This window comes from Oncorhynchus kisutch, linkage group LG29 (genome assembly GCF_002021735.2).
Source record: "Oncorhynchus kisutch isolate 150728-3 linkage group LG29, Okis_V2, whole genome shotgun sequence".
Classification (NCBI taxonomy): domain Eukaryota; kingdom Metazoa; phylum Chordata; class Actinopteri; order Salmoniformes; family Salmonidae; genus Oncorhynchus; species Oncorhynchus kisutch.
Genome location: NC_034202.2, coordinates 10,943,553 through 10,968,300, shown reverse-complemented (window position 1 = coordinate 10,968,300; position 24,748 = coordinate 10,943,553). Strand labels below are relative to the sequence as shown.

Sequence of the window (24,748 nt, the reverse complement as noted above, 5' to 3'; positions counted from 1 at the left end):
CATGAGGACTGCAGATGTGGCCAGGGCAATACATTGCAATGTCCGTACTGTGAGATGCCTAACAACACCTGCACAGGATCAGTACATCCGAACATCATACCTGCGGGACAGGTACAGGATGGCAACAACAACTGCCCGAGTTACACCAGGAACGCACAATCCCTCCATCAGTGCTCAAACTGTCCGCAATAGGCTGAGAGAGGCTGGACTGAGGGCTTGTAGGCATATTGTAAGGCAGGTCCTCACCAGACATCACCGGTAACAACGTCGCCTATGAGCACAAACCCACCGTCGCTGGACCAGACAGGACTGGCAAAAAGTGCTCTTCACTAAAGTGCTCTTCACTGACGAGTTGCGGTTTTGTCTCACCAGGGGCGATGGTCAGATTTGCGTTTCTTGTCGAAGGAATGAGCGTTACACCGAGGCCTGTACTCTGGAGCGGGATCGATTTGGAGGTGGAGGGTCCATCATGGTCTGGGGCGGTGTGTAACGGCATCATCGGACTGAGCTTGTTGTCATTGCTTGTTGTCATTGCGGGCAATCTCAACGCTGTGCTTTACAGGGAAGACATCCTCCTCCCTCATGACCCTCCAGCATGACGATGCCACCAGCCATGCTGCTTGTTCTGTGCGTGATTTCCTGCAAGACAGGCATGTCAGTGTTCTGCCATGGCCAGCGAAGAGCCCGGACCTCAATCCCATTGAGCACGTCTGGGACCTGTTGGATCGGAGGGTGAGGGCTAGGGCCATTCCCCCCAGAAATGTCTGGGATCTTGCAGGTGTCTTGGTGGAAGAGTGGGGTAAAATCTCATAGCAAGAACTGGTGAATCTGGTGCAGTCCATGAGGAGGAGATGCACTGCAGTACTTAATGCAACTGGTGGCCACACCAGATACTGACTGTTACTTTTGTCCCTTTGTTAAAGGACACATTATTCCATTTCTGTTAGTCTGTGGAACTTTTTCAGTTTATGTCTCAGTTGTTGAATCTTGTTATGTTCATACAAATATTTACACATGTTAAGTTTGCTGAAAAAAACGTTGACAGTGAGAGGACGTTTCTTTTTTTGCAGAGTTTCTAAGTTCAGGAAATGTTTTTGTTATTTTTTAAGACATATTTTACCCCTTATTTGAGGCACAACATGATCTCCATACTTCTATTTGTTTGTATGGATTACATTCAGACGAATCGCGTGACACTTGTGGGGGTTATAGAGCAAAACAGAGAACACCATCATGCTCGCTAGTGTCTCCCTATTCCAGAGTGGTCATATAATAATAATAATGACAATAATAATAATTTGTAGGCCAAACCGTTCGGACGCTACAGACTTTTTCGTGAGTAGACCTAAAAAGGCCACCATAGTCGGAAGCTGTGGATTGAAACACAGTCCATGCAAAACATCTGATATCTCTATCTTAAATTGCTGGATTATGATGGGGATGTTCCTCAAATTGACACACCAGTGCGTCACTGGACAATTAAGGAATAAAACATGCCAAATAACATTACTATATGCTTTTAAACAATTCAATTTTTAAATGTATTTCAAAATACTTATATTTTTCTGAAAATCTCCATTTTGATTTACACTGGAAGTATGATAGATAATGACAATCTTAAATCTTCAATGTGGCTGTTGTAGACAATTGTACTAACTATACTGAACAGAAATATAAATGAAACATGCAACCATTTCAAGGATGTTACTGAGCTATAGTTCGTATAAGGAAATCAGTTAATTGAAATAAATTCATTAGGCCCTAATCTATGGATTTCACATGACTGGGCAGGGGCACAGCCATGGGTGGGCCATGGGTGGGCCTGGGGAGCCAGGCCCAGCCAATAAGAATGAGTTTTTAGGTGAAGAAGCTGGATGTGGAGGTCCTGGGTTGGCATGGTTACACGTGGTCTGCGGTTGTGAGGTTGGTTGGACGTACTGCCAAATTCTCTAAAATTACATTGGAGGGGGATTACTGTAGAGAATTTTACATTGAATTACCTTATCTCAATTGACAACAGCTCTGGTGGACATCCCTGCAGTCAGCATGCCAAATGCAAAATCCATCAAAACTTGACACTTCTATGCCATTGTGTGTGACAAAACTGCATATTTTAGAGTTGTCTTTTATTGTCCCTGACACAAGGTGCACCTGTGTAATGAACCTGTGTAATGCTGTTTAATCAGCTTCTTGGTATGCCACACCTGTCAGGTGGATGGATTATCTTGGTAAAGGTGAAATGCTCACTAACAGGGATGTAAAGAAATGTGTGCACACAATTTGAGAAAAAGAAGCTTTTTATGCATATGTACAATTTCTGGGATCTTTTATTTCAGCTCATAAAACATGGGACAAACACTTTACATGTTGCATTTACATTTTTGTTCAGTATATGTTGACACCAAATGTCATGCATTTTCACCAAACATAAATATATAAATATATTACAAGGACATGAATGGGTTTTGGGGATTGTTCTCCAAACCAAAACATGTTTAAAAATGTTCTCAGAAGGTTTTTGCTAATATAGATAGAATGTTCCCCTAACTAACTGAAATCTGGACACTCAAACATTCAGGGAAAGTTTTGGGGTAATATTACAAAAACGTTCTCTCTCTCCAGAATTGTCATCTGGGAAATAAGTGTAATTAAGTGTGTTTAAAACTTGTTATGGCTGAGATCCCGTTACCGGGAGCGATATAACAACAACCAGTGATAGTACAGGGCGCCATATTCAAAAGAACAGAAATCTTAAAATTCCTCAAACAGAAAACAGAAATCTTATATCGTTTTCATGGTAGTCTTGTTGTTAATCCCATCACAGTGTCTGATTTCAAATAGGATTTACAGGGAAAGCACCACAAACGATTATGTTCAGTCACCAACAACTCTCTAATATACACCAGTTTACCAGCCAAAAGAGAGAGAGAGAAAAAGCACATATAGAGATAAAAATGAATAATAAAAAAAAAACTTTACAGAAAAAGAAACGCATGCAATAATCTGAGACGGCGCTCAAAAGTAAAAACACCACAGCCTCAAAGATGGCGTCAACATAAACAAGAAATTACATGATAAATATTCCCTTATCTTTGATGATCTACATCAGAAAGCACTCCAGGAATGCCAGGTCCACAATAAATGTTTTTTTTGTTCGAAAATATCTGCTATTTATGTCCAAATACCTTATTTTGTTTGCGCGTTTGGTATACATTTCCAAACACACATTCTGGTCAGCGTTATATCGGACAAAAACATCAAAAAATGATATTACCGGTCGAAGAAACATTTCAAACTAAGTACAGAATCAATCATTAGGATGTTTTGAACATATAGCTTCAATCAAGTTCCAACCGGAGTACTCCTTCTTGTCTTCGTGAGCAATGGAATGCAAGTGACTACCACAAGGAATAAACATGATCAGAAAATGGCTGACTGCCAGACAGACAGACAGATTCTGCTATCATTCACTCCCACAACATCATAGAAGTCTCATTATAATTTCTATTGATGGTTGACATCTAGTGGAACCCCTAGGCAGTGCAGCATCATTCATATCTCAAGGGGATTTCATTGGAGACTCTGGTGAATACATTCAAGCTCAGATTTCTGACTTCCTGTTTTGATTTCAACTCAACTCGCCTGCCAATATGAGTTCTGTTATACTCACAGACATCATTCAAACAGTTTTAGAAACTTTAGAGTGTTTTCTATCCAATACTAATAATAACATGCATATATTAGAAACTGAGACTGAGGAGCAGGCCGTTTACTTTAGGCACCTTGTTCATCCAAGCTACTCAATACTGCCTCCCAGCCATAAAAAGGTAATGTGAAGGTGGATATAGGGAGATATGAGTCATTAATTGTGAAATGGTAGAGTAGGACACACTGTTCTCTCCTCTATCTACTCTATACACAGATGATAATGGCTATATCCCTGAGTGACAAGATGGCTCCCGATTGTGAAAGTGCATTTTTTTGTCAAAATGTTCTCCCTTTCCCTATATTTCTTGCACATTCTTGCTTTCTCTCTCTTCTCACACACTTTAACTCTCTTTCTTCATCTGTATCTCTTACTCACTTATTTCTGTGTCTCACACTTTCCCTTTCACTGCCTCTCTCACACTTTCTCTCTCTCCCATGCTCTCTCTCCCCTTCTCTCTCCTCTCTCTGAAGTGGGAGTGAGAATTGAACCTGGCTCCCTGCTGTGTTTTATCCCCAGAGGTGTTTTAAACTGGGACTCTTTTCAACATTCTCTTCAATAAGCTACTTATCTCTTTTATTCTCTTCAAAAACTACACATGTTGCAGAAAACATGTCTTATATCGAGCTTCTTCCAACTTTCAGACTTCCGATGTGTGCGTCTTGTTGCAGATCAGGTTTTGATACAGGAGTCGTTTATGGTGGTTAATGAGATATAGGAGAGAGAAATTGCTCCGAACAAAAACGATTTGATCAAGGACGAGTTGTGAAATGTGACACCTTTAAAATATTAAAAATCTGTAAACACTGCTTAATATTCAATTAGAGGTCACCAAATGACGAAGCTACAGACATATCCAGAAAGATTGTGAAAATAATGTTGCTCTAACATTCCCCTTTTCTTTTTGTCCCTGCCTTCCATAGAGGATGAGCTGCAGCTACCTTCTGTGCACCATCCTCCTGTTCGTAGCCGTCCTACTCGCCGTCACGGTAACCGGCACCATCCTCTTCATGAACCACAACCAGGCCCCGCCCATGTCCGACGGCCCTCCCCACATCTCCACCAATCAGGACGAGGCCAACGCCCTGGTCACCGTGGAAAGGGGCGATGGCTCGCGCATCAACATATTTATTGACCCCAACTGTCCTGACTACAATGGGAACTTCCTGCGCCTGGAGGGGGTGCAGACATCGCTGCTCCACTCGCTGACTGACCATGACGCTGACCTGAAGTCTGTCAAAGGTCAGGACCGGGCACTGCTGGTCAATCTAGCTGAAGAGGTGGCCAAACTGTCGGCCCACGCTGGTCAGCTGAAAATGGACTACGAGTCTCTGAGGCGAGGCCAGGGGAGTTTGGGACAGGACCTGAACACACTGCAGACAGAGCAAGGACGTCTCATACAGGTGAGGTACTACACGCTACAGACATGTTGCCTAACATACTGAAACACACTCGACACTAGTCTGAGACAAGAGTCCCAGAGACGAGATCAGGGGAGTTTGGGTCAGGACCTGAACACTGAAGACAGAGCAACACTGTAAAATGAATCTAGTTGATTCAACTAATTATCATTTAGTCACTGGTTCCACAGCCTTTTTTAATTTACTAAACTTTTCAGTCAAAGTGTAACCTGAACTAAACATTTTTTTTACTTGAGTAAATGTAGGTTAGGGACACCCACATGTTCAATTACTGCTTTTAACATACAATATTTTCAACACGTTGTGTATGTTCATTTATACAGTAAATGTCCCTACCTGGGATTTGAATTCATAACCTTGTGGTTTATTACATTCCTATCTTTACTCCGCTCCACCGTGTCGATGACAGATTCCACCTGTATTCCTTTACTTCAAAGTACATCAAAGCTCTGCTAAAAGCAGACTAAAAGTACACTCAAGAAATACTGTAGTCAACGGACACTAATAAACAGCCCAAAACACACTCTGTGAGACACTTGACTTGACGTATGCGCACCCTGACAAAACTACTCCGGGGCAGGACCTGAACACAGCAGGGCGGACTCATACAGTTAAGATACGACACAATACAGTGCAGACAGGGTTTACAGTACTGGATATTTGTCTCTGTCTGAGGCTGCTCGACTGACAGGCTGTATGAAAGGGCTCAGGAAGTGGGTTAGACAGAGTGAGTGTTGACTGACAGTCTCTCCCCTCTACCTAACACACATTTGGTAATTTGGGATGTGACCTGAGAGTGTGAGAAAATGTGTACTTGTCGAGCTGAAGAAACCTATTACCAAGCACTGGGAAAAGATAACTGACAAATGTTCCATATTTTCCATGGATTTGTTCAACTGAGCTTTCATTAAACTACACACAGAATCGACATGTTTTCACAAAGCTTTCCCTCCTGCACTTCTCCCGTTCTCTCGCTTCTCGTCTTATTCTCTCACAAAGCCATGAGTTCTACGTCCGCTACATACTTCAGTCTGAGACTGCCATGGTTGAAGTCGTTTGTGGCTGAAGTCAAAATGAGGGTTGTTGTGCAAAACAAAGTCATCAACGGTTAGATCATCTCTAACCAATCAGAGTATCAAAGCCTATCAAAGCCTACGGCACATTTTCAGTTTGGGTAGCCAGGCAAACGATTCCCTTGCAACGCTCCCTTTCATTCTGTTCGCTACCCCTTTTCTGCTCATTCTCTCGTTAACACACGAAACAAGAGAGAATGAAAAAGAACGTGAGGAAGAGAGGGGGAACAGAGAGGATTCTTCGTCCTGAGCAGCTGCTGCAGGAGCCAGTATACTGTGCTATTTAGGAAGTGAAACCAAGACATGGATTAGTGAGAAGCTTCCCGAACCTTTTGGCGTTCTATTCCTCTGGCTGTTCAAACAGAGCTGGAAAAGGGCCTTCTCTTTATCAAAGACCACGTTCCAACCAGACCAGGAACACCGAACACAGGCAGTGGATGGAGAAGGGGCGGGGGTTGGTGGAGATGGTGGGGGGGGTGATCAAAGCTGTGGTTAAAAAAAAGACACGCAGGAGAGGGCTTTGCGTTGTGGAAGTATAGCTCCCAGTAAGCCCTTTTATTTTAGGAGGAAGAGGGGCTGTGAGGGGAGGTAGCTTAGCAGTTAAGAGCATTGGGAAAATAATTGAAATATTGCTGGGGTGAATCTCTGAGTCGACTCAGGGAAAAATCTGTCGATGTGCCATTGAGCAAGGTACTTAACCCTAATTGTGCATGTATGTCACTCTGAGTAAGAGCGTCTGTTCTAATAGAGCGTCTGGTCCTGGTCAGTCGCTGGATGGGAGACCAGATGCTGCTAGAAGTGGCGTTGGAGGGCCAGTAGAAGGCACTCTTTCCTCTGGTCTAAAAAAATATCCCAATGCCCCAGGGCAGTGATTGGGGACACTGCTCTGTGTAGGGTGCCGTCTTTCAGATGGGACGTTAAACGGGTGTCCTGCCTCTCTGAGGTCATTAAAGATCCCATGGCACTTATCGTAAGAGTAGGGGTGTTAACCCCGGTGTCCTGGCTAAATTCTCAATCTTGCCCTCAAACCATCACGGTCACCTAATAATCCGCAGTTTACGATTGGCTCATTCATCCCCCTCCTCTCTCCTGTAACTATTCCCCAGGTTGTTGCTGTAAATGAGAACGTGTTCTCAGTCAACTTACCTGGAAAAATAACGGATATATAAAAATGTCAATAAATAATAAAATGTGAGCGTATTATATCTGTAAGCTAACAGAGCTGGGAGACTCCATCTTGTCATTTCCAGGGCCATCTTCTCATTTACACTAGCTAACCAAGGAATGGAAAAAGACCTACAGGAAGCGAAATGCAGATTCTTCCAGTGCTGCAAGACAATATGTTTCTATTAAAGTCCCCTATTTGCAGTGCCTTCGGAAAGTATTTATACCCCTTGACTCACTGATTCCCAAACTCTGTCCTCGGGACCCCAAGGGGTGCACGTTTTGGCTTTTGCCCTTAACACTAAACAGCTTATTCAAATGATCAAAGCTTGATGATTTGTTGATCATTTGAATCAGCTGTGTAGTTCTAAAGTAAAAGCCAAAATGCGCACCCCTTGGGGTCCTGAGGGCCGAGTTTCGTAAACCCTGACTTAACTTATTTCACATGTTCTTGTGTTGCAGCTTGAATTCATAAGGGATTACATTTATATATTTGTCTCACGCATCTACACACAATACACCGTAATGTGGAAACCTAGTTTTTGAAATTTTACCAAATTTATTGAAAGGAAACACATAAATATCTCACTTACATAAGTATTCACACCCCGAGTCAACACTTTGTAGATGCACCTTTGTCTCAGGTTTTTGGATGTTTTTAGTCCGAGCCCTGATCATGAGGAGGCCCGAGAGATGATCATGATGGCGCCGACAGAGATGGTCGCCTCGCTTCAGGTCCTTAGGAAACTATTCAGAAATGTGTTTTTTTTATGTGTTATTTCTTACATTGTTAGCCCAGAAAATCTCAAGTGTTATTACATTCAGCCGGGAAGAACTATTGGATATAAAAGCAACGGCAACATACCAACATTACGAGCAGGAAAATGACTTTCCCAATGCGGATCCTTTGTTCGGACCTCCACGCTGGACATGGGATCTTATCCCAGTGCCGACCCAAAACACTCTGGCCGCCGCAGGAGAGGCAGACGGAGTGGCCTACTGGTCAGACTTAGAAGGCATGCACACCATTCAGCATACCATTCAGCATATTACGCTCTAGACAAAAAGAAAACCAGCCCCGTCGCAGACATCGAGTTCTTGCTCCTAGGCAAATTAAACAACTTCTTTGCTCGCTTTGAGGACAATACAGTGCCACTGGCATGGCCCTCTACCAAAGCCTGTGGGCTCTCCTTCTCTGTTGCCAACGTGAGTAAAACATTTAAACGTGTTAACCCTCGCAAGGCTGCGCGTCCTCAGAGCATGCGCAGACTAGCTGGCTGGTGTGTTTACGGACATATTCAATCAATCCCTTTCTAGTCTGTTGTGCCTACATGCTTCAAGATGGCCACCATTGTTCCTGTTCCCAAGAAAGCTAAGGTAACTGAACTAAATGACTATCGCCCCATAGCACTCACTTCGGTCATCATGAAGTGCTTTGAGAGACTTGTCAAGGATGATATCACCTCCACCTTACCTGATACCCTAGACCCTCTCCAAGTTACTTACCACCCCAATAGGTCCACAGACGACACATTTGCCATCACACTGCACACTGTCCTATCCCATCTGGACAAGAGGGATACCTATAAGAATGCTGTTCATTGAATAGCGCTCAGAATTTAACACCATAGTACCCTCTGAACTTGTCATTAAGCTTGAGTCTCGACCCCGCCCTGTGCAGCAGGGTCCTGGACTTTCTGACCGGCAGCCCCCAGGTGGTGAAGGTAGGAAACAACATCTCCACACCGCTGATCCTCAACGCAGGGGCCCCACAAGGTTGCGTTCTCAGCCCTCTCCTGTACTCCCTGTTCACCCATGACTGCGTGGCCATGCAGGCCTCCAACTCAATCATCAAGTTTGCAGATGACACCAGAGTGGTAGGCTTGATTACAAACAACGATGAGATGACCTACAGGGAGGAGGTGAGGGCCCTTGGAGTGTCAGGAAAATAATCTCTCACTCAACGTCAACAAAATGAAGGAGATGATCGTGGACTTCAGAAAACAGCAGAGGGAGCATTCCCCCATCCACATCGACGGGACAGTAGAGGAGAAGGTGTAAAGTTTTAAGTTCATCGGCGTACACATCATGGTCAAACTGAAATGGTCTCCATCCACTGCCTGTTCACCCCCGCTATCATCCAGAAGGCGAGGTCAGTACAAAGCTGGGACTGAGAGACTGAAAAGCAGCTTCTATCTCAAGGCCATCAGACTGTTAAACAGCCATCACTAACATAGAGTGGCTGCTGCCAACAAACAGACTCAAATCACTGGCCACTGGCCATCATTTGAATAAATGGATTTGATAAAGCTATCACTAGTAATACTTTAAATAAAGCCACTTTATTAATAATGTCTACATATCCTACATTACTCATCTCCTATGCATATACTGTATTCAATACTATCTACTGCATCTTGCCTATGCCGCATGGTCATCGCTCATTCATATATTTATATGTACTTATTCATCCCTTTACATTTGTGTGTAAGGTAGTCGTTGTGAAAGTTTTAGTTTAGAACTTAGAACTTGGAACTAGAAGCACAAGCATTTCACATTAACATCTGCTAACCGTGTGTATGTGACCAGTACAATTTGATTTGATTGTGTCTGTCTGTACAGCTTTGAACATCTGGATTTGGGGATTTTTTTCCCATTCTTCCTTACACATTTTCTCAAGCTTTGTTAAGTTAGATGGGGAGTAGGAGTGAACAGCAATCTTCAAGTCTTTCCACAGATTGTAAATGAGATTCAAGTCTGGGCTTTGGCTGGGCCAATCAAGGACTTTCACATTATTGTTCTGAAGCCATTACAGAGTTGTTTTGACTGTATGCTTGGGGTCATTGTCCTGTTGGAATGAAAATATTCACCCCAGTCTAAGGTCGTTTGCACTCTGAAGCAGGTTCTCATCAAGGATATTCCTGTATTTGGCTCCATACATCGTTTCCTCTATCTTTACACTTCTCTCAGTCCCTGCCACTGAAAAGCATCCCCATAGCATGATGCTGCCACCACCTCATCAGACCACATAATCTTTTGCCTTATGATCTCAGAGTCTTTCACGTGCCTTTTTGCAAAACTCCAGGAATGCTGTCATGTGCTTCCATCTGGCCACTCTCACATGAAGCCCAGATTTCAAAATTGCTGTAGAGACTGTTGCCCTTCTGGCAGGTTCGCCCATCTCAGCCAAGGAACTCTGTAGTCCTGTCAGTGTAGTCATTGGGTTGATGGTCACTTCCCTTACCAAGGTCCTTCTTGCCCGGTTGCTCAGTTTGGTCGGACAGCCAGATCTAGACAGAGTCTGGGTTTTTCCATATCTTTTGAATTTCCCAATGATGGAAACCAGTGTGCTCTTGGACTTCATGGTGTAGTTTCTGCTCTGACATGCATTGTCAACTGTGGGACCTTTATAGACAGGTGTGTTTCTTTCTAAATCATGTCCAAACAATTGAACTGGCCATAGGTGGACTCCAATCAAGTTGTAACGACGTCTCAAGGATGATGTATGTACCTGAACTCAATTTGGAGTGTCAAAGCAAAGGGGTATGTAATCAAGATATGTCTGTATTTCATTTTAAATATGTTTGCTAAAAATTTGAAAAACATGTTTTCACTTTGTCATTATTGTGTATTGTGTGTAGATGGGTGAAAGAAAAAATATATATACTGAATCGATTCTGAATTCAGGCTGTAACAAAATGTTTCATAAGTCAAGTGGTATGAATACTTTCTGAAAGCACTATAGGCGATACACTTTGAGAGGTTCTGGACCGGTTGCATCCATTCTTTTTTTGTGTACAGAGCACTCTGTGAACAGTGCAACATCAATTGCTGTGCACTCCTTGAAAGGTCTAGTTGTCCTGCTTCACATACCTCTCTCTGCTCTTAGCTGAGATACAGTATGTGAAATCGGACACCTAATTTGAATATTTTCAGGCCGATCCTGGACAAAGGGTTGATTTCCGCTGGCTGTGAACCTTGCAGCTCTGCTTGTAATACTGTATATGAACCTAGCGATTGCAGCAAAAAAGCAGTCTTATCTCACTGAGATGTTCTCAGATGGATTTAGAGCTCTCAATATCAAAGAATAAAAAATAATTTAAGAGAATTTAAACAAGACCACTTTTTCTTGGTCACTTTGTGCTTATTGCTGGAGTTGTAACGAATCAGAAGGCATTTGAATGGCGTCTCTGCGTCGCTCAGAGGACGCTGGGCAGAACATTCTCTGTCATCAGTTAAATGAAATGGTGCCAATTTTGGACTGTCAGTAAGTATGATTGCTGCTATATTTGGAAAGCATTTCAATCATTTCAAGCCCTATTCCCCCACTTTGAATAGCAAAAAATAATATATGATTTGTCATGTTTTCCTATTTCTATTATATTTTAGCACAAATTACTTGCTGTTTGTGGTCCCAATGCAAACATTATCATATTTCTGCAGATTCTCACAGTATAACGTGTGTTGAAGATCGACAAATGCTGTTGCTGTCTGGCTACAGACCTAGTCTACAGAATACACCGTGTTTCCCATTTCCTTGTCTAAATACTAAAAACATGAAGGCCAAATGGAATCTGCAGAGGACAAAAGCCTCTTTTTAAGTCCCTCTAAGTCATTTTAAATGGTGTTTGTTTAAAAAAATGATATCCCTGCAGTTTGAGCTTGGTACAAGTCATATCAGCTCCAGTCAAACAGCCCCAGCTTTAGCCATGCAGAACTCAGGGGGGGGAATGGGATAGAGAAAGAAAGAGTGAGAGAGCGTTGAGTGAGAGAGAAACCATAGACAGCGTAGAGGGATAGAAAGAGAGAGATGGAGAGGGAAAAAGAGAGAAATCATATAGAGAAAGAGCTAGACTGAAAAGAGCGAGACCAAGATGGTAGCAACGAGCGTCTAGCGGGGGCTAAGTGGAGGTGGCAGCGACAGAGACGTCCTGGTAGCAGAGCAGAGCCACAACCCTGTGTGATTGATTTCCTCCCTCAGATGAGGCGAACGCAGGCCACTCGCTGCTCTGTGCTTTATGTGCGTGCAGACGCTGTTCCCCCACCTGACACTTCAGTATGACTGTCTGATCTATGACTATCTGATCCCTGGCCCGTGTCCAGGGACAAGATTTATGGTGCCACGGTTAGTAATGGCCCTGACTGCATGCAACACGGGGAGCCCCAGGAGAATGGTTCCAACCCACAACACATTAAGGAACTATCCCAGAATGACCCAGAGGTGTGGGAAGGAGGAAGGATCTGATTGGACAGGTATATAGACCATCTCAAAGTCAGGGTGTGTGTGTCTCACTTTGATGGACATACTAATTTCTTTGGATGTCTTTTTCTTACACACGCATAGATTGTAGATATAGTTATTCCTCAAGAAATCACTAATGTCATGCCCTCGAGCTAGTATTACCTTTCAAACACACTAACATCTGATCTCATAACATCCTTGCATAAGTAACTCTTTTTGCACACACGCATGACGCATACACACATCGGGCACTACTGAAATCGCATTACACAGCCACAGGGTCTCTACACACCCACTAAGGATATGACCCATTTTACGCTGAGGAGAGAGGGAGCACAGGGAATTTGTATACCTGGTGTGCTTCTGTATACCTGGTGTGTGTGTGTGTGTGTGTGTGTGTGTGTGTGTGTGTGTGTGTGTGTGTGTGTGTGTGTGTGTGTGTGTGTGTGTGTGTGTGTGTGTGCGTGTGTGTGTGTGTCTAGGAGTGCATCTTTGCAAGTGAATGATGGGTGAGTCACCAAATTCCCCTGATTTCATTGAGTTCCTTGTGTGAGAGAGATGGAGGTGGAGATATAGGGGATCTAGGGGAAGAGAGAGGGGGGGGTAAAGAGAGAGCTGTCAGGAGCTTATCACTAAACCCAGACTAACACACAATTAGCATCACAATACAATTAGTTCTCATTTACAGCCTTCTAAAGCAGCTCCACAATGGCCTGGGGTGACTCCCCTTACTACACTAGATGTATCAAGTGTTTAAGTGTGTGTGTGTCTGTGTGTGTGTGTGTGTGTGTGTGTTGTGGTTATTGAGGCCAGTGGAGGGCCTGTGGGTTTCTCTACTGTAATGCTGTTAACACACCAGACAATAGCTGACTCCATGGACACTGCCTCAGACTCACAGGTGTCTGAGCCACTTATCTGTGGCTTTTTGCAGGGGCAGAGGAGTGTTTATGTGTTCGTGTGCGTATGTGTGCAAATGTGTGTGTGTGTGCGCGTGTGTGACCAACACCAGGCTGGGTAGCCGCTGGACAAGTAGGTGTACAGCGGTAGAGAGCAGAAAGTAAAGAGCTAAAGAGCTAGAAGGTAGAAACATAAACATTTGGAGAGGTTTGTTGCTCTATTTTCTACTGGCAACCCCATTTATCAATCCAGTGGGCTCTGGCTCTTTTCTCTAAACCAATTAGGGGGCAACATGCTGGGGATGCCAAGTTGGGTTGTACTGGGCTTTTTTGTTGTTGTTATTAAACTAGACAAGTCAGTTAATTCGATCCAGCAACCGTTCGGTTACTGGCTCAACACTCTAACCACTAGGTTTGCCTGGTTAAACATCCACCACAGTGTCTGGAACAGTGCTGGAAAGAACAAAGTGAAAAGGAAACATGCGGGCCTGCACAGTACGGATCAGGTCGGCCCTACGGTGTGAATCAGGCATTGGAGTTCTGCTCAGGGTGGAGTAATATTTCTGGACTACAGTGGTGGATATTTCTACACATGCATACATAGTTAGTCATTAAAAATGGTCAACTAATAGTTCATATCTTCAGAACATAGACTACATGTTAGAATAGGTACAAATCCTACCTCTCCTTCCTGTATGTCTCATTCTATCTCTCTCTACCCCTCATTCAGGACTGTACCTATCCCAACACAAATCATAATACAAATGATGGTTAACTAATGGTTAATACTGTGTATTGCAGCTGCTGTCCGACTGCCAGATCAACATGGTGAAGGTGGTGAACTCTGTGAGCGACGCTCTCAACTCCATGCAGAAGGAGACGGGTGGACTGAAGGCTCGTGTCAAGGCTGACCTACAGCGGGCACCGGTCAGAGGCGCTCGCCTCAAAGGCTGTGCCAACGGTAAATCTCTGTCTGTCTGTGTGTGTGCATGTGTGTGTGTCAGTGGAGGCTTCTGAGGTGAGGACAGCTCATAATAATGGCTGGAACGGTGTGAATGGAATGGCATCAAACCATGTGTTTGATGTATTTGAAACCATTCCACTGATTCCGCTTCAGCCATTGACACGAGCCCGTCCTCCTTTATTAAGGTGCCACCAACCTCCTATGGTGTCTGTCTGTCTGTCTGTCTGTCTGTCTGTCTGTCTGTCTGTCTGTCTGTCTGTCTGTCTGTCTGTCTGTCTGTCTGTCTGTCTGTCTGTCTGTCTGTCTGTCTGTCTGTCTGTCTGTGGCTGGCTGGCTGGCTGTCCTGCATGCATGCATATATATCTATGTTTGTGTGTCTCTGTCTTCATATGTGTCTGTCTGTCCTGTATATGAACAATATATCTCTCTAGCTGTGTATTATTCAATAGTCTGCCAGTGGTGAAGATGAATATTACCTCAAGGCCCTTGGTGCTTGAGGTGTGTTGCTCGGAGTGAGAGCCTGAGAAAGCCTGAGGCGTGGTCACTGAAGAAAGCTTGAGTCAAACCTAAAAGACCTGAGGAGAGTCTCCCTCTAGCCACCAACCATGGAATACACTGCGGCTGACACTTACATACCACACACACACACATACACTAACACTAACACACTCGAGAGCATGCGTGAGCGCGTGTGCGAGAGCGCCACAGGCCCCAGGTTCCCATTAATATTTCACACATAGGGACTGCATGAAAATCCTTGATGTAATTTCACACTCACGGATTCCTGCATATGTGGAACTTTACAATATCCATTTCAATGACTGCCCTGCTAGCTACCACCCTGTCCAACACGCTATACACTGTAAAAATCTATATTATTTGGATCAACCTAATAAAAACTGGATCAACTGGTTACAAGTAAATGGGTTAGGTTTTCTCAATTGAAAAAAACGACATTTGTTGAAACCAAATACATGATTCAATGCCAACTGTTCAATACCACTATTTCAATTTGCAACCTATTTCTTTCAACATTCATCTTACTTTCCCTTTTTGTTAATCCTACCAAATAATAAGTTGATTTTTCGCTTTGGTACTGCCTCTCCAAATTTCATACATTGGTTTTCAAGCAATTAAATCAATGTCCTCTTAATCAAGCTATGAAGTATGTTCCATAAAGATGAATGAATCACTCCAAACACATTTACGTAAGACTTTCACATCGACTTGCTACAACATTGTTACCAAATAATGAAGGCCTCATCCACACAAGCACTTCCAGCATTGCTCCCACCACAATCACTTACAATTTAGTGTGGAATATGCACATAACCTATTTACGCCCCCAATATGCCATGCCTCCAACTCTGCCGCCGCTACGTTGCACCCACCGCTGTTCAATGCGAATGTGCCCATGTTGAAAGCAATTGCGAAGCGTTCATTCAATAAAAACAATCACATTGATCTGTCAAATTCGTTATTTGATTTCAGACAAATTGAATTGAACCGACGCATAATTCTGGATAATTCCAATCACAAAAAAGCACTTCGCAGCTGTGCCGTCCTACTTTATACAGTGTACATGGGTGGAGGAGCACAGCCTACTCGTAGCACAGAGCATCACCCTGGCTGCATGTCTACGAAACTGCAAATTATACAGTACACTAGCATTGTGTTATTTGTTTTTTACATGCCTAAAAGAAATATAAGTTGTCTGTAAGAAAAGCAATTTGATCGTGAATCTGAATTTGATGGTCATTTGCCAAATGGCATATATTACATTATTATTAAATTGTGCAACAAGTTCACCAGGCTCATAGGAGGGGGCGGAGGGGGGCGAGGGATGAGAGATGGCTAAGGGAAGTCTCTAAAGTGTCTTCTCTCCAAAATTATAGTGTTTGGCCCCTGTGGGAACTCTCTCTCTCTATGCTTTAAATTCTGGGGTTTGACCTACTGAAAGCTGGCATGCATAATCTATGAGAACTAATCATCACAGAATTCCCCCATCATAGTGACGAACCCACACACACCCAATCCTGCTGATCCCTCTGTCGCACAAATACTTCCTGTATCCCCAACCCCCCTCTCTCACCACCTAAGTCCCCATTTTCCCCCTCTCCCTATCTGTCAAGGGAGGGCTAGATATAGTAAGATGGCGCCGGAGAAGAAGGCAGACGGTTTACCCAGACGATAGTGTTATTTTGTTCTTTTATTTGCGTTGTTTATGAATGATTTTTAAAACTTATTTTGTACATAATGTTGCCACTACCGTCTCTTATGACCGAAAATAACTTCTAGACATCAGGACTGCGATTACTCACCACGGACTAGCAGAATCCTTTTTTCCTTTCACGACTGACGATCCCGACGCAAAGGATATACTGCTTCCTCGGGAACAGGCCCTGGTCCACGTGAACCGTGTGAAGAGGAGACGGAGAAAGAGGGGCCGAAGAGGTGGGCTGCCTTCTGAGAGTTCGTAGGCGATCGAATAAACTCCCACTTCCCTCCATACTGCTCGTAAATGTGCAATCCTTGGAGAATAAAATTGACGAGTTACACAGATGATTAAACTAAGAACGGGACATGAAAAACTGTAACATCTTATGCTTTGCGGAGTCGTGGTTGAACGACGACAATATTAACATACAGTTGGCTGGTTATATGATGTACTGGAAGGATAGAACAGCGGCATCTGGTAAGACAAGTGGTGGCGGACTGTGTATTTTTGTAAATAACAGCTGGTGCACGATACCTGTGGTCTTGAGCTATTGCTCGCCTGAGGTACAGTATTTCATGATAAAGTGTAGACCACACTACCTACCGAGAGAGTTTTCATCTGTATTCTTCGTAGCTGTTTACATACCACCACAGTCAGAGGCTGGCACTAAGACAGCATTGAAAGAGCTTTATTCTGCCATAAGCAAACAAGAAAATGCTCACCCAGAGGTGGCGCTCCTAGTAGCCGGGGACTTCAAAGCAGAGAAACTTAAATTCATTTTACCAAATTTCTATCAGCATGTTAAATGTGCAACCAGAGGAAAAATTACTTTGGACCACCTATACTCCACACAGAGATGCATACAAAGCTCTCCCTCACCCTCCATTTGGCAAATCTGACCATAATTCTATCCCTCTGATTCCTGCTTATTAGCTCAAATTAAAGCAGGAAGCACCAGTGACTAGATCCATAAAAAAATGGTCAGATGAAGGAGATGGTAAGCTACAGGACTGTTTTTCTAGCACAGACTGGAAAATGTTCCGGGATTCCTCCGATGACATTGAGGAGTACACCACATCAGTCATTTGCTTCATCAATAAGTGCATCGATGACGTCGTCCCCACAGTGACTGTACATACATACCCCAACCAGAAGCCATGGATTACAGGCAGCATCCGCACTGAGCTAAAGGCTAGAGCTGCCACTTTCAAGGAGCGGGACTCTAATCCAGAAGCTTATAAGAAGTCCCGCTATGCCCTCCGACGAACCATCAAACAGGCAAAGCTTCAATACAGGACTAAGATCGAATTGTACTACACCGGCTCTGACGCGCGTCGGATGTGGCAGGGCTTGCAACTTACTATGGGCTACAAAGGGAAGCACAGCTGAGAGCTGCCCAGTGACACGAGCCTACCAGACGAGCTAAACTACTACTATGCTCACTTCGAGGCAAATAACACTGAAACATGCATGAGAGCACCAGCTCTTCCGGAAGACTGTGTGATCACGGCCTCCGCAGCCGATGTGAGTTAGACCTTTAAACAGGTCAACATTCACAAGGCCGCAGTGCCAGACGGATTACCAGGACGTGTACTGCGAGCATGCGCCGACCAACTGGCAAGTGTCTTCACTGACATTTTCAACCTCTCCCTGTCCGAGTCTGTAATACAAACATGTTTTAAGCAGACCACCATAGTGCCCGTGCCCAAGAACACTAAGGTAACCAGCCTAAATGACTAGCGACCCGTATCACTCACATGTGTAGCCATGAAGTGCTTTGAAAGGCTGGTCATGGCTCACATCAACACCATCATCCCAGAAACCCTACCCCACTCTAATTTGCATATCGCCTCAACAGATCCACAGAAGATGCAATCTCTATTGCACTCCACACTGACCTTTCCCACCTGGACAAAAGTTACCTATGTGAGAATGCTAGTCTTTGAATACAGCCCAGCGTTCAACACCATAGTTCCCTCAAAGATCATCAATAAGCAATGGACCCTGGGACAAAACACCTCCCTCTGCAACTGAACCCTGGACATCCTGATGGGCCGCCCCCAGGTGGTAAGGGTAGGTAACAACACATCCGCAACACAGGGGCCCCTCAGATGTGCGTGCTCAGTCCCCTCCTGCACTTCCTGTTGACTCATGACTGCACGCCCAGGCATGACTCCAATGACACAACAGTGGTAGGCCTGATCACCGACAATGACGAGACAGCCTATAGCGAGGAGGTGCGAGACCTGTCCGTGTGGTGCCAGGACAACAACCTCTCCCTCAACATGGTCAAGACAAAGGAGATGATTGTGGACTACAGGCAAAACAGGACCAAGCACCCCCCCCCCCCTTCTTTATTTAGCCACTTTAATAAAAATAAAATAAAAATATTATTTCACCTTTATTTAACCAGGTAGGCTAGTTGAGAACAAGTTCTCATTTGCAACTGCGACCTGGCCAAGATAAAGCAAAGCAGTTTGACACATACAACAACACAGAGTTTTTGAATAAACAATCATACAATCAATAATACAGTAGAAAAATCTATATACGGCATGTGCAAATGAGGTAGGATTAGAGAGGTAAGGCAATAGTGGCGCCATGGTGGCGAAGTAATTACAATATAGCAATTAAACACTGGAATGGTAGAATGTGCAGAAGATGAATGTGAAAGTAGAGATACTGAGGTGCAAAGGAGCAAGATAAATAAACAGTATGGGGATGAGGTAGATTGAATGGGCTATTTACAGATGAGCTATGTATAGGTGCAGTGATCTGTGAGCTGTTCTTACAGCTGGTGCTTAAAGCTAGTGAGGGAGGTAAGAGTCTCCAGCTTTAGTAATTTTTGCAGTTCGTTCCAGTCATTGGCAGCAGAGAACTGGAAGGACAGGCGGCCGGAGGAAGAATTGGCTTTGAGGGTGACCAGTGAGATATACCTGCTAAGGACTCTAGCTACATGTACATACTACCTTAGCTAACCGGTGCCCCCGCACATTGACTCTGTATCGGTACCCCCTGTATGTAGTCTCGCTTTTGTTATTTTACTGCTGCTCTTTAATTACTTATTCTATATCTGTATTGTTTTTAACTGCATTGTTGGTTAGGGGCTCGTAAGTAAGCATTTCACTGTTGTATTTGGCGCATGTGACTAATACAAGTTGATTTGATATGCCCACAGTATAAGGCTATAAGAAGTCTAGTCGAATGTTCTCTTCATCTCTCTCGTTTCTCTTTGTGTGCTCTTACGTAATGTTTTAGCCACTTGTTTTACTGTCCAGCTAGAATTCCAACTGATAGATTGTTGGTTCTCTTCGTCTTTTTCTCTTCCCTTCTGCATCTCTCTTCTCTCTGTCTGTCTCTCTTTCTCCCTCTCTCTAGGCTCTCGTCCTCGTGACTGTGGCGATCTGTATGCTAACGGGCAGAGGGAGGATGGCATCTACTCTGTGTTTCCCACTCACTACCCCTCCGGCTTCCAGGTCTACTGTGACATGACCACGGACGGAGGGGGCTGGACGGTGAGTCATACTGTACACACACACACGCTCGCTCAAGAAAACCACACACACATTCAGAGGCACACACGTAAAGGCACACACACAGAATCAGAGGCACACACGCACGAGCACACACACACGCGCTCAAGAAAACCACACACACATTCAGAGGCACACTCATAGAGGGCACACACACACACACACACACACACACAGAGGAACACATATAGGGAAGAACACATACTCACATGAAACACACACTCATGAGTGGAACGGTCTGGTGTCTGCATTAGAATAGAAGAAACACAGCCATTTATATCCTCAAGTACTCCAATAGTTTTCTTATTCATCCACAACAGACACAATCTCTCTCCCATCTCTCTCCTTCTTTGCACTTTTATTGGGTTGGTAATCAAAATGAAAACTCCCGAGCTAAAAGGTAATGAAATGCTTTTATTACGATTACCTTTGTTTTAAATTGGTTTTTACTCTCACTTACAAATGATATCTGCCAAGCCACACGAAAATAAGAATCATTCGGTGTGGAATGCTCTTAATTAAAACTGTCCCAGAATGCAACATGCATTTCATTTCACCAATCTTTTGGATCTCCAGAGTACAAACATTGTTTTCTTCCACACTCCTCATGATTAAAATGCAGCACTGCAGACTTGTCTATGTAGAGAAACCAAAGTGGAAGAAATGCGCTGCGATTAGATTGCTTGTTTAACTTTAGACCTGACACAGTGTGTAGAGCTGAAAAAATAATACAAATAAAAGAGTGGAACATGATATGGAAAGGCTTCTAAGACAGTGCCTGAGAGCGCAGGCGAGGATAAACATGAGAGAGGGAGATACATAACTACTAGATATCCATCTATGTGTGAGAGGGAGAGAGAGGGAGAGGGAGAGAGAGAGAGAGAGAGAGAGAGAGAGAGAGAGAGAGAGAGAGAGAGAGAGAGAGAGAGAGAGAGAGAGAGAGAGAGAGAGAGAGGGAGAGAGGGAGAGAGGGAGAGAGAGAGGGAGAGAGAGAGGGAGAGAGAGGGAGAGAGAGGGAGAGAGAGAGAGAGAGAGAGAGAGAGAGAGAGAGAGAGAGAGAAATTAGTATTCAAATGAGAATGAAGTAATTGAACAGGGTGAAAGAGAGATGGAGAGAGAGAGAGAGAGAGAGAGAGAGAGAATTGAATAGAGGGAGAGGGAGAGAGATGGAGAGAGAGAGGGAGAGGGAGAGAGAGATGGAGAGAGAGAGAGAGAGAGAGAGAGAGAGAGAGAGAGAGAGAGAGAATTGAATAGGGGGAGTGAGAGAATGAGAGCATCTATTAGGTAGATATGAGAAGGTGCGTATAGAGTAGTGGGGAGGTATTACACAGGCTGTGGGTCCTTGTGTCACAGAGTTATCTGTCCCCGCCAGACAATCTAGCGTGACAGCTACTCAGCACTTCACTCAGTAGTTTATGAATCAGGTAGACATACTCAGCCGCAGATTTAAATGTACACCCCAATTTGCCACTGTGAGACTCTCAAAGACACATCGCTCTGCTTGTTGTGACACTAGAATGCTAAGTTGTTTATTTTCACTTGTCTTCCTGTGATAGGCTTTTGATAAGGTTCTGATATCCAAATACAGTAGGATATGATTAAGTTAGAATGGAATTGAATGTTTAGTTGTTTGTTGTCGAAAGGGAAGACACTTGTCTCCGATTCATATCCTGAGTGGCGCAGGGGTCTAAGGCACGGCCGTGTAAGGCACCACATCTCAGTGGGGGAGAAGTCACTGCAGTCCCCGGTTCAAATACAGGCTGCGCCACTTCCCGGCTGTGATTGGGAGTCCTATAGGGCGGCATGCAATTTGCCAGTTTTTGGGCTGGTGTAGGCTCTCATTGTAAATAAGAATTTGCTCTTATTTGACTGACTTGCCTCTTTAAAAAAAGATATATATATATACAGTGCCTTGCGAAAGTATTCGGCCCCCTTGAACTTTGCGACCTTTTGCCACATTTCAGGCTTCAAACATAAAGATATAAAACTGTATTTTTTTGTGAAGAATCAACAACAAGTGGGACACAATCATGAAGTGGAACGACATTTATTGGATATTTCAAACTTTTTTTACAAATCAAAAACTGAAAAATTGGGCGTGCAAAATTATTCAGCCCCCTTAAGTTAATACTTTGCTGCGATTAAAGCTGTAAGTCGCTTGGGGTATGTCTCTATCAGTTTTGCACATCGAGAGACTGACATTTTTTCCCATTCCTCCTTGCAAAACAGCTCGAGCTCAGTGAGGTTGGATGGAGAGCATTTGTGAACAGCAGTTTTCAGTTCTTTCCACAGATTCTCGATTGGATTCAGGTCTGGACTTTGACTTGGCCATTCTAACACCTGGATATGTTTATTTTTTAACCATTCCATTGTAGATTTTGCTTTATGTTTTGGATCATTGTCTTGTTGGAAGACAAATCTCCATCCCAGTCTCAGGTCTTTTGCAGACTCCATCAGGTTTTCTTCCAGAATGGTCCTGTATTTGGCTCCATCCATCTTCCCATCAATTTTAACCATCTTCCCTGTCCCTGCTGAAGAAAAGCAGGCCCAAACCATGATGCTGCCAAGCTCTCTGCGCTTTTAACGGACCTCTGAGACTATCACAGTGCAGGTGCATTTATACGGAGACTTGATTACACACAGGTGGATTGTATTTATCATCATTAGTCATTTAGGTCAACATTGGATCATTCAGAGATCCTCACTGAACTTCTGGAGAGAGTTTGCTGCACTGAAAGTAAAGGGGCTGAATCATTTTGCACGCGCAATTTTTCAGTTTTTGATTTGTTAAAAAAGTTTGAAATATCCAATTAATGTCGTTCCACTTCATGATTGTGTCCCACTTGTTGTTGATTCTTCACAAAAAAATACAGTTTTATATCTTTATGTTTGAAGCCTGAAATGTGGCAAAAGGTCGCAAAGTTCAAGGGGGCCGAATACTTTCGCAAGGCACTGTATATAAGGATTTGATATCCAACTACAGTAGCATAGGACAAAATGAAGTGTTACGTTGTTTGTGTTTTGCGGAGTTGTTTGGTTTTAAGCGATCACACACTCTTGTGTAGCTGGGTCTACGCAAGGGTGTTTTGTGAGCTGTTTTGTGAGATTGAATCTTTGGACAGCTGTCCCACATAGAGGATTAGAACGGCAGAGACAGGTGAAGAGGTGAACAAACACTGTCACAGAGCTAGTAGATCTAAACACACTTGGCTACCTCCCAAATGTACTACATCCCTATGGAGTGCACTTCTTTTGACAAGGGCTATTAAGGCTCCGGTCAAAGTGTTGCACTTCATAGAGAATAGGGTGCATTTTGGGACCCAGTCACTGTCACAGAACTACTACATCTAAAAACGCTGTCACAGAAACACTAGATCTATATGGTTTTGGTGATGGGAGACATAAGCCGTGTTCATCTAGCTTTACTGTGTGTGTGTGTGTGTGTGTGTGTGTGTGTGTGTGTGTGTGTGTGTGTGTGTGTGTGTGTGTGTGTGTGTGTGTGTGTGTGTGTGTGTGTGTGCGTGCGTGCGTGTACTTTTTGTGTTCTCTTTTGTGTGTCCTGTTTAAATTAGTGTACTGTATGTGTGTGTAGTTTACCCTGTTACCCAGTGTGTGTATGCAGTGTGTCAGTGTGCGGTGTAGTGACCATTTTTCTCTCTTGTTCTAAGCTGCAGTGGTCCTCAGGGAGACGAGAGTGGAGCTCTTATAAGGAACTAATAGTTTATCTGCTTTGTAAATCATCTGTAGCCTGCAGCGCTTTGGCTGTTCCTACACACTTACGACAAGCGCCGCACACCAACACACACACACAAAAAAAAATCTCACAAAGACACACTCATAAAAGACGAGATGGGGACAGTTTAGGATATTTGTTGGCTGGCCCATTGTCCACCATCACAGAGAGACTGTGCTGTCTGAGTTAGTCCCTACACCCAATAACCTTCTCAACTCTGCCAAGTTAATGACAGACACACGGTGCGTGTGTGTGGGTGCGTGCGTGCGCGTGTCACTGTCAGCGAGCTAGCCTTACACAAGCAAGGTCATAGCCTCCTGTGACAGAGTGCTTGACACAGCATGAGGGAGTACAGCCAAACACCAGTCTGTATCTGGGTGTGTATCTTTCCATGTTGGTGTGTTTGTGCATGGGTGCGTGCGTGCGTCAGTGTCAGCAAGTCTACCAAATGTATGCCTCTTTGCATGCTGTTCTTCGCATTAAACATTTAAGAATGAACTCATTCTCAATTTGCCATTGTTACAGCCTAATTGCTGAGACCTTAACAGACAGCATCTCATCTCCTGTCTGTCTCCCTGTCTATTCATAACGGTTAACACCTCCGGGTCATTAACAGCCAACGAGAGTTAGGACTGTCTGTAACAGGTACAGAGAGACGTGGGTTACATAAGGAATGAGCCGTATGCTGCAGCTCACTCAAACAGAGCAGCCCTACTGAGACACACACAGAGAGGGGCTTGAAGAGGGAGGGAGGGAGGGAGGGAGGGAGGGAGGGAGGGAGGGAGGGAGGGAGGGAGG

General features: G+C 44.0%; 1 protein-coding gene across 3 annotated transcripts in view; it reads left to right on the top strand.

Annotated features, from left to right (window-relative positions):
- fibcd1b (fibrinogen C domain containing 1b) overlaps window positions 1-24,748 on the top strand; it is a 322,405-nt gene that overhangs the window by 105,451 nt on the left and 192,206 nt on the right. For all 3 annotated transcript variants that reach the window (XM_031809373.1, XM_020465256.2, XM_031809372.1), the window contains exons 3-5: window positions 4,630-5,109; window positions 14,304-14,463; window positions 20,063-20,199. In XM_031809373.1, the coding sequence (XP_031665233.1) occupies window positions 4,630-5,109; window positions 14,304-14,463; window positions 20,063-20,199 (777 nt within the window). The remainder of the gene's footprint in view (window positions 1-4,629; window positions 5,110-14,303; window positions 14,464-20,062; window positions 20,200-24,748) is intronic.